At 43.3% G+C, this 17,952-nt stretch overlaps 1 protein-coding gene across 2 annotated transcripts in view; it reads right to left on the minus strand.

The window, feature by feature from the left end:
* UXS1 (UDP-glucuronate decarboxylase 1) overlaps nt 1–17,952 on the minus strand; it is a 101,827-nt gene that overhangs the window by 45,358 nt on the left and 38,517 nt on the right. For both annotated transcript variants that reach the window (XM_062210044.1, XM_062210043.1), the window contains exon 5: nt 12,606–12,666. In XM_062210044.1, the coding sequence (XP_062066028.1) occupies nt 12,606–12,666 (61 nt within the window). The remainder of the gene's footprint in view (nt 1–12,605; nt 12,667–17,952) is intronic.

Raw genomic sequence — 17,952 nt, forward strand, 5'->3', positions numbered from 1 at the left:
CTTGAGCAATTCTCGTCTACTGAGAATACCTAGCAGATCTATGGAACATAACTGGACAGTTATAATTTTTTTCCTCAGCACTCTCAGCCAATCAGGCAAATATTTCAAATGGAAAGAAAACCAGAAGTACAGACTTTAGAAAGTTTCCTCGGGAACACTAACCACCAAGGTCAAGTACCACCTCTCTAAGTAACATGGAGCTAATTCCTGAAGGACATCAGGAGAAAAGACGTAATACCCCTTTCTTGGAAATGCTTAGAACATAGGCAGGTCAGCACGGCTGTGCAATGTAGGAGCTCAACTCAGTGTGCTTGCATTTCTTGCTCTTGGGGGTGGCTTAAGTGATGCAGCTCAAGGTCAGCATTCACACTTGTGCCACTCAGCCAATTACCAAAAGGAATATATTTCCCAACAAAATTCTTCTTTGTTCTAAGGCTTCAACGATCACTGAAAAGCCTTTAGATTTTAGCACCAGTAGGTGAGACTCATACATCAGGTGACTCTGAGACTGTTTATCCTATGAGAGAACAGATGAGTGGGAAATGCTAGGTCCATTTGTGGTGATGCTGCGTAAAGTGAAGTTAATTCTGCAATACTCAACATTGACAGGAAGACCAGCCCACATGGAAACAGCAACTCTGGCCCCACTGAGCAGGGTTCATCTACCGGTGTTGCTGGAGTTTGAATGTGGCCCTCCAAAATCTTGTGCTAGAAATTTAATCTCCAAGGCAACAGCGTTGGGAGGTGGAGCCTAAAGAGAGGGGATTATGGCATGAGGGTGCTGCCCTCATGAACAGATTAACGCCGTCATCTTGGAAGCAGGTTCATAACCACAGGAACGGTATCCCTATAAAGGGACCAGTGTGGCCCCTTTTGTCTCTCTCTTGCCCTTTCTCCGCCCTTCTGCCACTGCAGGACGCAGCATGAAGGCCCTCGTAAGACAGGAGAGCCCTGATCTTAGGCCTCCCAGTCACCAGAACCACGAGAGCCTAAGTCTGAGATCACAGTAAAGTGCACAGACTGGGGTATTCTGTTACAGCAGCACAAAACAGACCGAGACAAGACCATCAGATTGTGGGGTCAGTCTGATAAGGAAAATTAGCGTTGTTCCTTGGGACACTAATGTATGACTTATAAATTCACTCTCAAATGCACACATATCCCAGAAGTGATGGAAATAACCCTGAAAGGTGGGCCTGCGACTTCTAGAAGAAATTACGTGAGTGAACAGGCTAATCTTGCTTCAGGAGTTAAGTCAGGTTCTGCCCTTTGGGATGCACATTGCTACAGCCTAGATGATGGGTAAAACGTACAACAAAAATGAATTTGCGTATTAATCATTTGTGTATCAAGGTCACAGATAAAAATACTTCTGTGGAACAGCAGTGTGAGGTGCTCCACAAGCCTGTTCTCCAACAATATCACAACTGGGAGAAATTACTAAAAAAAATATAAATAAAATGACTAAGAGTCTGGAAATTGGGGGCAGGCATTTGGCCTAGTGGTTTAGAAGCTGGTAAAGATGCCTACATCCGGTATAGGGGACCATGGTCTAATACCTGCCTCCAAATGCTGACTCCAGCTTCCCCCAGCACGCACCCTGGAGGCAGCAGTGACGGCTCACAGAGTTGGGTCCCTGCCACCCATGGACACTCCTGAATTGAGTTTCCAGTTCCCAGATTCAGCCTGACCCAGTTCTGGCCATTGTGGGCATTGGGAGAGTGAACCAGCCTCTCATATAAATAAAATAATTTGAAAAACCAAAACGTCTCTAGAAATTGTCCTAAGCATGTACGGTGAATGAAGTAGCAATTTCAGCACAATCTACAATGGAGTAAGAAGACCGAGTGTAATACTTGAGCCGTGGCTCCCTCCTCTTCCTTCCCCACCCCTCAGTTCAGAGTAGGTGAGTGGGCTCAGTGTATGAGTGTTCCCAGTCAAAAGATAAGCTATCTTGGGCTGGCGCCGTGGCTCACTTGGTTAATCCTCCGCCTGCAGCGCCGGCATCCCATATGGGCACCGGGTTCTAGTCCCGGTTGCTCCTCTTCCAGTCCAGCTCTCTGCTGTGGTCCGGGAAGGCAGTGGAGGATGGCCCAAGTGCTTGGGCCCTGCACCCACATGGGAGACCAGGAGAAGCACCTGGCTCCTGGCTTCGGACTGGCGCAGCACTGGCTGTAGCAGCCATTTGGGGGGTGAACCAATGGAAGGACCTTTCTCTCTGTCTCTCTCTCTCTCACTGTCTAACTCTGCCTGTCAAATTTAAAAAAAAAAAAAAAAAAAAGATAAGCTATCTCACCAATAAGGGCGGGTCAGCAGCATGTCCTGGATGGGGGATGGGGAGGGCTAAGAAACACAGGATTCCAATCCCCCTTGCTTGCTCACAGCAGCTGGAGTCCAGGCCCAAGAAGATGAGGGCTGCTGCTCCTGCCTGCACCCTGCTGTGACGCAGAGCAGTCCCTTCAGCCCCATCTCCAGAGCAGCCTCACAGACCATCCCCTGAAGACAGAGCTCACCCACACAGAGAGCTCCAGAGTGCTCCCCAAAGCAGCTGACTCTCTTTCAAAGAGAGAGCAGGCAAGTTCAAGCACAAGGGCGTTCTCAAAAACAATCGAGACTTCAGCAGTAAACAGTCAAAAAAAGAGGCAGTAGCTCTGAAAGCAAACATGCCAAACCCTATTTAACAGAAGGAACCAAGGAAATGGGGCAATTACGAGCCTCCTGGCATAAGAAGAAACTGGACTGCAAAAGAGCCGGAATTAAGCTGGATCTGTGGAACAGTTTATACCCGGAGCACTGCTGAAAGAGTAAAGCCATCAGTTGGCACTGCCAAAGCCAAATCCTGAGTGTGATATCACACAAGGCAGACAGCTTAGCCAGGACTCAGGGAAAGAGAAAGTCCACAGGAACCTGTAAGAAACACGGTCAGCCCCGGAGCTGAGGCCAAGGCTACAGCCCAGACCTTAGCAGTTCAGGATGTGGGGGAAACTGACCTCACTGAAATAAACCAACACAGTCACTAAACAAACAGGCAAACAAAAATAAAACAAATCTGGGACTAGGGGGTGGAGCCAGTGTTCAGAATTGCTACAAATATAGTCATTGCTCAATATCCACAGAGAACTGGTCCAGGACCCCCACAGATGCTCAACTTCTTTATATAAAATGGTGTACTACTGGGGCCCAGCACTGTGGTGCGGCAGGTAAGCCACTGTCTACAGAGCCAGCATCCCATATGGGCACTGGTTCAAGTCCCAGCTCCTCTACTTCCAATCAGTTCCCTGCTAATGTGCCTGGGAAAGCAGTGGAAGATGGCCTGGGCCCCGGCCACCCACATCAGAAAAAGCTCTTGGTTCCTGGCTTTGGCCTGGCCCATCCCGGTCATTGTGGCCATTTGGCAAGTGAAACAATACACAGAAGCTTTCTCTCTGTCTCTCCTGTCTCTGTGACTCTGACTTTCAAATAAATAAATCCCTTTTTAAAAAACTGGTGTATTATTTACACACAATCTATGCACATCTGCCTGTGTACTTTACATCGCCTCAAGATTTCTCCTATGCATATGCAAATGCCGTATGTGACCCTGTTACTCTGTGCTGTTTAGGCAATAACAGGGCCTCAGAGAATACAGGACATCAGTAAGTGCACCAACATGCACTCACTCAGTGGGACTTTCAGGAAGGAGGGAGAAAGGGACAGAATATATTCAAAGAAATAAAGCCTGCAAACCCCCCAGAACTGATGAACGGCATTCAGCAAGGTCACTGAACTGCAAGCAGCATAGCCTAAAACGGAAATACACGCAGAGATACGTGTACTAAAACGCTAATAACCAAAGACAAAGCTCTTGAAAGGAGCTGCACTGGACTAAACACTGTCCTGCAAAACACACATCCTTCCGGGAGCTTCAGAATGGGCCCTTAGTGGAAATACTGCCACTGGGGCTGTGGCTGCTGAAGATAAGCTCATACTGGATTAGGGTGGGCCCTTAACCCAATATGAGACACACAGGACCCATCTGATAACAGATCAGGGACTGCAACGATGCCTCTCAAGGCGAGGAATGCCAAGGACCGCTGGCAACACCAGATGCCAGGACAAAGCATGGAACAGATGCTTCCCTACAACCTTCAGAGACAGCAGGCTCTCACAACACCTTGATTTCAGACTTGCAGCTTCTAGAACTACGAAAGAGTAAATTTCTGCTTCTTTCTTAAGCCCCCAAGTTGGTGGTGATTATGACAGTAGCCCAAGGAAATTAACTCAACAGAAAAAGATAAATGATGTGTCACATACAAGGGAATCCCAATCTGATTAATAATCGACTACTGTAACAGATAATGGAGAAAGCAGTGGATGACAACTCCAAGTTGTGACATAGGCGAGTAGAGCCACCACTCGTGATGCCAGCATCCCATATGGGTGCCAGTTTGTGTCCTGGCTGCTCCACTTCCAGTCCAGCTCCCTGCTTATGGCCTGCATGTCTGGACCCCTGCCCCTCATGTGAGTCTGAGACCTGGATAAAGCTCCTGGCTTCTGGCTTCATTCTGGCCTAACCTTGATTGTTGTGGCCATCTGAGGAGTGAATCAATGGATGGAAGATCTCTCTGTAACTCTGCTTTTCAAATAAATAAATAAATCATAAAAAACAGAATACTACATATACAACCAAAACGCCTTTCAAAAATAAGGGCAAAAGTAATCGCCCATTGCTCAAAAATAAACAAAAAGGGGGAAATGTGGTGGAATGAGAAGGCCATACCAAAATGGCCGCTGGCAAGCGAGTGTCAGTTACTCAGGAGTGGCTTTGGAAACCCCCTGAGAAACCACCTGGAAACAGAGCCTGCCTGGCAACAGGCTGTGATTGGTTAGGGCATAAAACGCCCCTTGACCGGATTGGCTGCCTTGGCTATTTAAGCCGCTGTACCAACTGAAATAAACAAGTCTGCGGGCTGCTCGCCTCTGGCCCACTTTCACCCGACTCCTGTGGTCTGTGTGGTGACTGGGCACCTCTTGCCCCCACCACACTCCTCCTCTCAGAACAAATCCACCGCAACAATCGCCCTTATGCTTGAACTTTCCTACTTTTTCTTTTGTTAGATAAACAAATAATAAGATAATTCATTGCTAGCAGAACTACCATATAAAAAATACCAAAGGAACATTCTTCAAACTAAAAGCAAGTGATCCTAGACAACAACTAGAATCCATAGGGGGAAAAGCGGCAGTGGTGGAAGCGACCAATTAGGTAATGGGGTAATTATACAAGACAGCACATGAGGGTAAGTTCGCAGAATTAAAAAGATAAGTTTACTTTGCTGCCAAAAAATTTCTGAAATCCACATATATGAAGTCTTCAAAATGTTCATGGAAATGAGTATTATTATAAAAAACTATGCAGGGACTTAAAACTTTTTTGAACTGGTCTTCTGCAACTTTTTGAATTGCCCTCATAATGTGTGTTTTTCCTTCCTACTCTTCACTGATTTAAAGACAAATTGTATAGTACAACACTATGAATGTACTTAAAGCTGTAAAACTTTATGCCTTAAAATGGTTAATAAATTTCTATGTGTGCTTCACCATACACTCAAAAATACACAATTATAGAAAACTGTATATGTATATATGATAGATATAATTATATTATTAGTCCTATAATATATACAAATATACATAACAATAATAGCACAAAAAGGGTAGGCAGGGACAAAGCTGTCTCATATCAAGAAATGAAATGAGAAATTAACTCAAACTTGCAGGAACAAATGAAAAAATTCATATAGGGTAAATCAAAAGGTCAATGTAACAAATTCTATAAATACATTCACGTTCTCCTTTATTGTCTCAGCTTATTTGCCAGTCATAAAATTATATAAGGTAATAATTTTAACAGCATACATACTGTTTCTAAATCTGTATATATTAAAATATATGAAATTTGTATACCTTAAGTAAAATTTAAAAAAATTGCAGAGGATATGATCTTGTATTTAGAAAGCCTGAAAGAATCTAATTAAAACTATTAGAACTAAACTGCTAAGTTTGGTAAGGTTCCAATATGAAACAAAATTCAATTGTATTTCTATATACTTACAATATATAGTCTAAAAATTAAAAAAAAAGCAAAATAATTTTATTTATGATATCAGCAAAAAGAATAACAAACTTTAGAATAAATTTAAGAAAAGGAGTGTAAAACTTGCACTCTGAAAAATCACTCACACACACACACACACACACATGCACACACAAAGTTGAAAGACACAAATGAAGACACAGAAAATGGAAAGACATCCCATGTTCATGGATCCAAAGACTTAGTGTTGTTAAGACAGTGATGCAGATTCAGGTCAGCGTCTATCAAAAATCTCAACTGGCTTCTTTGGAGAATCTAATCCTTAAGTTCACAGGGAATTGCAAGGAATCCACCAAGACCAAAATCATCTTCAAAAAGAAAAGCACAGGTGGAAGACACTCTCCAATTTCAAAATGTGCAACAAAGCTACACAGTTTTGTGGGTGAGGTTTCAAGATGGCGGGGCCTGGGTGGTTGACTGAGAGGCAGAGGTATAAAGACCTCTCCCACGTCAAAGAGGCCAAGATTCACCCCCCCCCCCCATTTCCTGAAGTCCTGAGAGCCCAGCAGAAGTGATGGTTTTATTGTTTTTTTTTTTTTTTTCTAAATGAAAAAGTAAACCATAGGGATTGCCAACATGAGATGAAGATCTACATCATCCACCAAAAGTGGAAAATTTATGAACCCCACATACCAAGCCCAAAAGGAAGCCTGGAAGGGAAAATTAAAGAACAAAAAATCAAGACAGGATGGTAATGAGTTGTGGTTTTGAAGCCTAAACCCAGGGCAACAGCCACAGTTAAATGAGAAAGTACTGGGGCATGTGTAAAAAGCTGCGTGAAACCTTTGAACATATGTATCCTCAGACTTCATGGAAAAGAGAATCCAGACACTTACAAAGAAATGAAAAACCTAGGAGTAGAATACAAACAGAAGAAGGCTGGTTGATCCTGTCAAGGTAATCAAGTTTCTTCTGAGAAATAAAAGGTCATACTCAGACTTACTCTTTTAAGTTACTGGGAGAACTTGATCATGTTAAACCTCTTCATCATGGCAATTTCTTATAAAAACAAACATACATCTACTCTATAAGCTAGCAGATCCAATCCTCTATATTTACACAGGAGAAATGAATTCCTCTACCAACACAGTAATAACCAAAAACTAGAAATAGCTCAGATGTCCATTAGTGGGATAAATAATCAAGCTGTATAACATATCCGTACAGTTGAATATTATTCAGCAATAAAAAGGGATGATCTGCTGATAGCCAAAACAACTTGGGATGGCAAAGTATGTATAAATCACAAAAGCATGCTGAGCTGGTTTCATTGTTACAACACCATTTGTATGAAATTCTGAATAGGCAAAATCAATCTATGAGAGGATAACAAGTGTAATAATAGTTGCCTTGGGTGGTGTTAGGGATTGACTGGGAAGGAGTATGAGGATTACCCATTGGTCAGAACTTACTGAATTTATATGCTTCATTATAAATTTTACTTCAAAAAAGAAACATGGGAAAAATAGAATATGGGTACTGCTGCTGGAAGTAAATACATCAGTGGTCAAGCGATTCTCAACAAGAGTGCCATGACAATTCAATGGGCAGTGAGTAGTCATTTTAGAAAATTGTGCTGGACAGCTAGGCAGCCGTACACAAAAGAAGGAAGTACCCCTACCTAACGCCGTAATTAAAAATCACTCAAAATGGATCAAAGACCTAAATTTAAGGAGGAAATCTATGACACTTTTAGGAAAAAACAGTAAACATTTGTCACTTTACATTAGGAAACTGCTTCTGAAACATGACGGGTAAAGAACCAGCAATCAAGGGCAGAAACCAGACATTATGAACGTGAAAAACATTTCCACTTCACAGAACACAATGGAGAAAGTGAGAAGACATGAGGTGGGCATTGACCTGGGAGTTAAGATACTGCCCCGACACTGGAGTGCCTGTGTGTACTGACTCCACCTTCCTGCTCATGCAGACCATGGGAGACAGCCGAATGGCTCGAGAGACCGGGTCTCTCCCACCCAGGTGGGAGGCCTTGCCTGAGTCCCCAGCTCCCAGCTTTGGCCTCAGCCTAGCCCCAGCCAAAGCAGGCCTGTGGGAGAGAACAAGATAAGAGCTTCCTCTATATACCTCTCAATTTAAAAAAGAAAGAAAAGAGAGAGAAAGACAACACACAGAATGGGCAAAAAAAAAAAAAAAAAAAAAAAAAAAAGCAAATCATATATTTGGTAAAGAACTCTTATAACTGCCCAATAAAAAAAATGGGAAAATAATCCAATTACAAAATGGGCTAGGTATCTGAATAGAAATTTCTCCAAAGACACAGAAATGATCAATAAGTCCTTGAAAGGATGCTCAGCATCATTAGCTATCAGGCAAGTGTCAAATCCACAAAAAGGTATCACCTCACATCTGTTAAGGGGCTATGGTCAAATACTACAGGGCAGTTATAATCAAAACAGCATAGTACTGGTACAGAAACAGATGGATAGACCAATGGAACAGAATAGAAACACCAGAAATCAATCCAAACATCTATAGCCAACTTATATTTGATCAAGGATCTAAAACCAATTCCTGGAGCAAGGACAGTCTATTCAATAAATGGTGCTGGGAAAACTGGATTTCCATGTGCTGAATCATGAAGCAAGACCCCTAAATCCACTCAACATGGATTAAAGACTTAAATCTATGACCCGACACTAACAAATTATTAGAGAACATTGGAGAAACCCTGCAAGATATAGGCACAGGCAAAGACTTCTTGGAAAAGACCCCGGAGCCATCGGCAGTCAAAGCCAAAATTAACAATAGGGATTACACCAAATTGAGAAGTTTCTGTACTGCAAAAGAAACAGTCAGGAAAGTGAAGAGGCAACCAACAGAATGGGAAAAAATATTTGCAAACTATGCAACCGATAAAGGATTAATAAACAGAATCTACAAAGAGGTCAAGAAACTCCACAACATCAAAACAAACAACCCACTTAAGAGATGGGCCAAGGACTTCAATAGACATTTTTCAAAAGAGGAAATCCAAATGGCCAACAGACACATGAAAAAATGTTCAAGATCACTAGCAATCAGGGAAATGCAAATCAAAACCACAATGAGGTTTCACCTCACCCCAGTGAGAATGGCTCACATCCAGAAATCTACCAACAACAGATGCTGGCAAGGATGTGGGGAAAAAAGGACACTAACCCACTGTTGGTGGAAATGCAAACTGGTAAGGCCACTATGGAAGACAGTTTGGAGATTCCTCAGAAACCTGAATATAACCCTACCATACAACCCAGCCATCCCACTTCTTGGAATTTACCCAAACGAAATTAAATTGGTAAATAAAATAGCTGTCTGCACCTTAATGTTTATTGCAGCTCAATTCACAATAGCTAAGACCTGGAATCAATCTAAATGCCCATCAACAGTAGAATGGATAAAGAAATTATGGGATATGTACTCTATTGAATACTATACAGCAGTAAAAAAAAAAAAAAATGAAATCCGTCAAATTTGTAACAAAATAGAGGAATCTGGAAACCATGATGGTGGGTGAAATAAGCCAGTCCCAAATGGACAAATATCATATGTTCTCCCTGACTGGTGACAACTAACTGAGCACCAAAAAGGAAACCTGTTGAAGTGAAATCGACACTATGAGAAACAGCCCTTGTCCTGACTGTTGATGAACAACTTAATACTTTATCCCTTTTAGTACTTTTTTTTTGTTCTACTTAATACTAATGGTTGAACTCTTTAATTAACACACAATTATTCTTAGTGTTTAAATTTAACTGAAAAGTGATCCCTGTTAAATATAAGAGTGGGAATAAGAGAGGGAGGAGATGCATAATTTGGGACATGCTCAATCGGACTTGCCCCAAATGGTGGAGTTAGAAATGTGCCAGGGGATTCCAATTCAGTCCCATCAAGGTGGCATGTACCAATGCCATCTCACTAGTCCAAGTGATCAGTTTCAGTTCACAACTGATCATAATGATAGGATTAAGACTCAAAGGGGTCACATAAACAAGACTAGTGTCTGCTAATACTAACTGATAGAATTAAAAAGGAGAGAACGATCCAACATGGGAAGCAGGATACACAGCAGACTCAGAATGGCAGATGTCCTAAACAGCACTCTGGCCTCAGAATCAGCCCTTAAGGCATTTGGATCTGGCTAAAAAGCCCATGAGAGTATTTCAGGCATGGAAAGCCAAGACACTCTGGGGAAAAAAAAAAAAAAAAAAAAAAAAAAAAAAAAAAAAAAAAACCTAAATGAAAGATCTCTGTGAGTGAGATCCCAGCAGAAAGAACAGGCCATCAGAGAAGGTACCTTTCTCTGAAGGGAGGAGAGAACTTCCACTTTAACTATGACCTTGTCTAAATAAGATCAGAGTTGGTGAACTCAAAAGGCTTCCATAGCCTTGGCAACTCATGACAAGAGCCTCAGGTGATTATGACGCCATAAACAAGAGTGTCAATTTGTTAAGTCAACAACAGGAGTCATTGTGCACTTACTCCCCATGTAGGATCTCTGTCCTTAATGTGTTGTACAATGTGAATTAATGCTATAACTAGTACTCAAACAGTACTTTACATTTTGTGTTTCTGTGTGGGTGCAAACTGTTGAAATCTTTACTTAATATATACTAAATTGATCTTCTGTATATAAAGATAATTGAAAATGAATCTTGATGTGAATGGAATGGGAGAGGGAGCGGGAGGTGGGAGGGTTGTGGGTGGGAGGGAAGTTATGGGGTGGGGGAGAGCCACTGTAATCCAAAAGCTGTACTTTGGAAATTTAAATTTATTAAATAAAAATTTAAAAAAAAGGGGGGCTATGGTCAAAAAGACACAATAACAAGTAAATAGTGTACAGCATGCACAAACATTGGAAGCCACACGCATAGTTGGTTGAAATGTAAAATGATGCAGCTACTTTGGCAAACGGCTGCTAGATCCTCAAAAGCTAAGCAGTTTCCATAGGAGATAATACATGTGCAAATCAAATGTGGTATAGTCACACGATGTACAATTTGGTAGCTAAATATATAAAGACTGATACAAAGTATGACATGAATGAACCCTGAGAACATTCTGCTAAGTAAAGAAGCCAATCACAAAAGGACAAACACTGCATTATTCCATTTTTATGAAATATCCTGCTTTGGCAAATCTATGCAGACAGAAAGTAGACTGATTAGTGGTTGACTATGGTTTGCAGTGTAGGATACTGGCAGAAAAGAGATACTAATGGGTACATAGTTTCTCTGAGACTTCAAAATTGGATGTGGTGATCATTGCATAACTCTGAACATACCACAAACCACTGAATTCTAGACTTTTAAGGGTGAGCTACACAGTATGTGAGGTATATCTCAATAAAGTTATTTGAAAAAAAGTACAAAGGTTCAGGTCCAGCACTGTGATGGGCTGAGCCTTCATTTTTGGTGCTGGCATCCCATATGTGCACCAGTTCCTGCCCTGGCTTCTCCTCTTCTGATCCAGCTTCTGTTAATGGCCTGGGAAAGCAGTGGAAGATGGCTTAAGTACATGGGTCCCTGCACCCGTGTGGGAGACCTGGAAAAAAACTCCGGGCTCTTGGCTTCGGATTGGCTCAGCTTGTGGCCATCTGGGGAGTGAACCAGTGGATGGAAGACTTTTCTTTCTGGCTCTCCCTTTCTCTTGTCTGTAGTTCTACCTCTCAAATAAATAAATAAAATCTTAAAAAAAAAAAAAATAGAAACGTTCAATCTCTTTGGACTCACTGTGCTACACAATAGGGAAATAGAATTCTTGAGCTGGTAAGTTTGTGGTGACCTTCAACAAGTTGGCTATTAGCCAAGAAAGCACCCAGGGTATTCATCAAAGTGGCGTGTGAACCACAAAGGTTAAAAACCACCATAGTGGAAAATGGTATCACACTTCCTCCAAAAGTTACACATACAGTTTCCATATTATCCAGTCATTCCACCCCTACAAATATCCAGAACTGAAAAACCATGCTCACATAAATGCTAATACCCATGTGTTCACAGCACCATTACTCACGATGGCATCAGAAGATCACTAACTGCAAATGTGCAGTGCCGGAGAAACAGATGAATAGGACGCAGTCTGCCCATACAATGCAGTACTGTGCAGACACACGCAGAGATGAAGGCCTGATTCACGCTACAGTGTGGCGCATTTTACATCCTTTCACCCATACCAAGTGAGCACAAAAGCAAATGCGTACAGGCAGAACGTGGTTTCAGTGGTTGCCCAGAGGAATTCCGCTAGGAAGAGAGAGTGACTGCTAACGGTGCAGGTTTCTTTTTGGGGTGATAAACAGTGTGAAATCATAATGTGGTGGTGCTGCACAACTCTGCGTATACACCATAAACCCCTTAAGTGTACAAACTCAGAAGTGTATATGCGAGTTCCATGGTTATGTCAGTTAACTCTCAATTTTAAAAATCAAGTTTCTTTATACTGTAAATACCAATCAGGTGAGCAAACTTACCAAAATTCTTTTGCGATCCTTTTCTGATAAAAACTTTACTGGTGGGTATTTCTGGGTGAAGCTGTGTAACATGGAGAGATTGAAAAGAAGAAAGTCAATCATCTCACGTTGCAAATTCTCCCCCCCCCCACCATCAAAGCCAAGGCCAGACTGAGGAACTGCTATTGTTTGCCCCTTCTTTCTACCACAAACGAGCCCCGAGGACCCAAGGACTCACTGTCTAGCTGGAATCAAGAAATATCTGACGTGCTCCTTGCTTGCAATCAAGCTGAGAACATGTTTTGAGTCCATCCTTGAGAAGTGAAAGTTTAAGGAGCTACTGGAAGCTGCTAGGGCAGAGGAGGCACAACCTCTTCCCAATCCAGTTAGAGACACAAAATATGGGAGGTGGCAGCATTCCCAAGAAGCTGCACGAAGCACGGAAGAAGGCAGCTGCATGTGGTCACGGTCCAGGGCAAGAGTCGGTGCCTCCCAAGGTTGGAGGGGAGACTCACAAAGCTTTGCGTCCTGTTCTGGGCAGTCACAAATCCAGCCTCCCTTTCCTGACCAGCGTCCCTGGCAGCAGCACCTGCTGTCCAGCATGGGCTATTCTGATTCTTTCTTATTTTCATCTTATCTTTTGATACCCTCTTGCTCCCCTAAAGGGGCCATAGGTCCCCACCCCATGCAGAGGTTCCAGGAGCAGAGAAGCACATGGGCATACAAAATGCTCAGAGAGGGGTAATGAATATAGATTGGAAACTGCATTCTTGAAATGATTCAGTTAGTAACAGAAGTGCTTCATGTAAAATCCAGACGATCAGCTTCATGGTTATTATTTTCACTAGAGAGGTGCTAGGCCAGGTGGCATAGTCCTCATGGGTTCTCTGTCCCCAGAACAAGCCCAGAGCTGGGACACAAAGTGCATTTCCTTTATGGCTGCTGAATGAAACAGAATATGACAAGTCATTAGATGGGTGGCCTGGACAGGTGTTCCTCACATGCGGAGTGTGTAGGGCTGCTTAAATCGGTGCCCTTCTTTATAATGTAGACAAACTATCCCATTAAAAATTTCCAGGTTCTCAAAAGGTCAAGTTGTTCTTATAGACAAGAAAACCAGAGGTTGGCAGATGGGAGGGTGGGGTGAGAGCCTGGTTGTCCCCTTGTTAGCTCTGTGACCCCGCTGGGTGCAGAGGTAACTACAGCTCCCTATCTACAGGGCTGCCCTGGCACAGCCTGTCTCCAGGACACACTGACCCTAGTGAGTGCATAACGAATATTAACCATGCAGCTGGGGAGCAGGTTCAAGTGCTGTCTTCAGTTGGCGACTCTGCAGGACCCAGGGGAGTGGGATCTATGCCTTGTTTGCCAAAGACTTCTGCTCATTCCATACCCTTCCTCAATTACTCAGCTGAGGGAGGACAATGTGAAACTCAGCTCTCTCTACAAGCCCCCCTCACACCCCTGTGCTTGTGATACCCATATCTTCAGCCTCATTCGCTGAGCTCCATACTCAGTCACATGGCACAGCAGAAACTCGCCCTCCTCCCCTCTGCCACTCCTGAGCACCATGACTCCACTGTCCCCTAGCAGGACAGGCTGGCGCCGGCCTGGACTAGGCCCGTTCCCTCACTCACCACGGGAGCTTGCTCTCTACCATCTGTATGAGTTGAAATACCCAGGGAATAGGACTGCAGCTATGCACCAGAACATGAGATAGAAGGGTCGAATTGATCCTGTGATGGGCAGCCCAGGAAGGAGCACAACCGTTTGGCCAAGAAACCAAGTTTTATTCCAAGTGATTAGCTTAGAATACAGTTGTCCCTTGGTATCTGCAGGGTGTTGGTTCTAAGGTCCCCCACAGACCAGAGGCTCAAATCTCTTCTATACAATGACATCCTCTCATTTCTTTAAGTCAGTCCTAGATGACTTACAATACCTAATACAGCACAAATGCTTTGTAAGTAGTTGTTATCCTGTAGTGTTTAGGGAATAATGGCAAGAAAACAAAGTCTATACATGTTCAGTACAAAGGGAACTTTTCCCACCAGATATCTTGTGAGGTTGTTTGAACCTGCAGATGTGGGAGTCACGGACACAGGGCTGAGTGTAGTCCCAGTCTGGAAGCCAGAAGTGAAACTTGGAATGCTATTTCTACAAGGAAGAAAAGGATGGGTGGTTGTCTTTACTCCGTAAGACAGAGCGAAAGCTCAGTGACTTGTATAGATAAGATGGACTCAAAAATACCTCCACCATGTCTGAAACATTTTGTTTAAAAGATGAAACAGTTGGTTTTCTGCTTTGTTTTTCTTCAAAATGTAGGGACAGGTTTTAGATTTCATATGCATGGTTAATTTATTATTAAACTTCTGTGGTGTGGGCTGCACCTGCAGGTGGCCACTCAGTGCCCCCGCGCACCTGCTGTGCTTACTCAGGGCTGGGCAGTGGGTAGTAGGCTGTGGAGAGGCAGAAGGGGGTGAAAATCTGACTCACTGTACAGGGACAATTGACTCAGGGACATGTTCTATGCAGCCACTGGAATACAGTGATAGAGGCTGAAGGAAATCCTGCCCCATGAAGCTCTCATTCCTGAGTGTCAGGCTAGTAGTTCAGAATGGAGAATGAAACAGAAAGGGGATCTTCTCTTTTCTCACCTCCTCCCCAAATTAAACCTTCACTAATTACTTTATGCGATTCTAGACTCTAACCTTACTGTTTAGCAGGACAGCCAGTAAGAAGGAGGCTTACTTGGAACCTAAAATATCATCTTGAGTTGCCATCCATTCAAAACACAAAGACATGGAGGCGACTAAACCAATGGCATATAATCAGGCCTCCAAATCACGGGTTCTGGATCCATGGATTTAAGCAACTGTGGATCCAAAATATCCAGAAAAAAAAAGTTACATCTCTGTCGACCATGTACAGGCTTTTTGGCTTGTCATTATTGCCTCAACACAGGATAAAATCTATTTACATGGCACTTACATTGTGTGAGTAACCTAGAGATGTAAAGTACGCGGGAAGATGTGCTTGGGATAGAGGCAATACTGTCCATTTCATGTGAGGGACCTGAGTGAGCATCCTACGGGATTGCATCCATTCCCACCACAAAGCCTCTGTGTGACCTCTGTCACAGGCTCCTCCACCTGACCCGCCCACCAGCCTGCAGAACACAAGCATTTAGAACCACGAAGAACCAACCCTCAGCCCCAAGGGTCAAATGCTAACCCTCTGCTCTATTTTACAGGCAGCTCCCACTGCTTGAGAAGAGAGAGCTACTAGTAAATTCTTCAGATTAAATTCTTACTTGTGCTTCTCCTGTCGCTTGAAAGCAGAAAGAACACCATCTAAGTGTCAAAGGGAATCGCCTAATCCTCATATTTTAAGAGATCCTGTTTGTAAGTCCCAGGGAAGTTACGTAATTAATTCATTTTTTTTCCCCAAAAGATAAAATAGGAGCGATGGTTACCCTGGCAGTGAAGATGCCCATGTCCCATGTGGACTGCCTGAGTTCAGTTCCTGGCTCGTTCTCGCCTCCAGCTTCCTACCATGCAGACCTAGGGAGGCAGTGATAACCGCTCCAGTAACTGCCACCCATGCTGCCACTCCTGTCACCCATGCTGGAGACCTGGATTGCATTCCCAGCACCTGTCTCCAGTCTCTGCCACTGTTTGAATTTGGTGAGTAAACCAGTGGATGGGCGCTCGCTCTCTGTCTGTGGTCTCTCACCACTTCTCCAATAAATAAAAAATAGTCTAAAAATTAAAAACATGAATATTATTGTCTAAAGAAAATGATTGTGTCTGGGTAGATTTTTTTTTTCTTTTTTTTTTTGTAAACCAACATAAAACAGTGGGTTTTCTTAGCATAAACTAGTTTTTTTTGTTTGTTTGTTTGTTTTTTTTTTAAAGCTTCCTTTAAAATATCTCAAATTAGGAGGCTGCTGCTGTGGTGTAGCAGGTAAAGTTGCTTCTGCAGTGCCAGTATCCCATATGGGTGTCAGTTCGAGTTCCGGCTGCTCCACTTCTGATCCAGCTCTCTGCTTTGGTCTGGGAAAGCAGTAGAAGATGGCCAAGTCCTTAGGCCCCTACACCCGCGTGGGAGATGCGGAAGAAGCTCCTGGCTCCTGGCTTCGGATTGGTCCAGCTCTGGTTGTTGTGGCCATTTGGGGAGTGAACCAGCAGATGGACAACCTCTCTCTCTCTCTCTCTCTCTCTCTCTCTCACTCTGCCTCTGCCTCTCTGTAACTCTTTCAAATAAATCAATCTTTTTTAAAAAAAAAATATCAAATTATATAGCCTTATCAAAGGCAGAATTTCTGGCTCCTTTTCAATGAAATGTTACCAGAAGTATAATTTGTAAAAAGTCATGGCAAGAAGAATTTAAAACACAAACAACCTCGCATTACTAAGGCAATCTGCTAGAATAACTGCCAGCTTTCACTCCAGTACGAGTGGAAATGAAGGCTGACCTGAGCGCCCCGCGGAAGATAAGGAAATGAACAAGCACGTTTTGTTGGATGAGTCTTCTCCACTCTCGTCCCCTTTGATCTTTTAATGAAAAATCAAAGAAACACTGCTCTTTATTTCTTCCTTTTGGTCTGGACTTAACTGAAGGACTCACAGAAATAGACTCGTACCACCCAAACTCATCCCAAGAAAAGAAAACGAATTACTTCACCCCAATGAAATGTTTCCAGTTTTCTTTTTAAAATTTCAAGATTCAACTGTTACTCCAAATGTATGAAGTTTCTCACATACATACACTCAAAGGAAAAATCCTGGTGCCAGTGATGCAAACATTTCTAGGAGCGAGAGTGACAGAGAGAGTGTCTGTGCAACAGGTCACGTGCCCGGGGAACCCCCCCAAGCCAAACAGTGAGGAGGAGGAATTTACTTTGGAATAGGATTCAGATAAACATGTCTGTCATACGGCACACTTTTTCCTTCTCAGCCACTTGACCTGGACTTGGCTTCCTAAGTTCATTAGGCTCTAAACCCCAGTCACATGATAACAGTTCAGGGATGAATGCTAATGGCTGATGAGTTAGCATGGGGGCTGCATCTGGTCATGGGGGCCAGGAGGGCGTTCTCACCTGGGGATCAGTTAGGTAAGCCGTGTTCAGTCCAGCTGCTCTCTGTGCTTCCCGGCTCACTCACCGGGTGGTCATTCCTTTACACCTGTTCCACCTGCTGCCTGACCCTGAACTGTGCTGTGTGACCTCTGAACTCTCAGCCCAAATAACCCCTTCCTTCCCAAGAAGCTCCTCCCAGGTGTTTTAGTGAGCGTCATGGAAGGCTGACTAACAGGCCTCCTGATGCACACTGGGGATGACAGCAGAAAAGGACTGAGCACGACAGATCAG

Source organism: Lepus europaeus, chromosome 13, assembly GCF_033115175.1.
Source record: "Lepus europaeus isolate LE1 chromosome 13, mLepTim1.pri, whole genome shotgun sequence".
Lineage (NCBI taxonomy): Eukaryota > Metazoa > Chordata > Mammalia > Lagomorpha > Leporidae > Lepus > Lepus europaeus.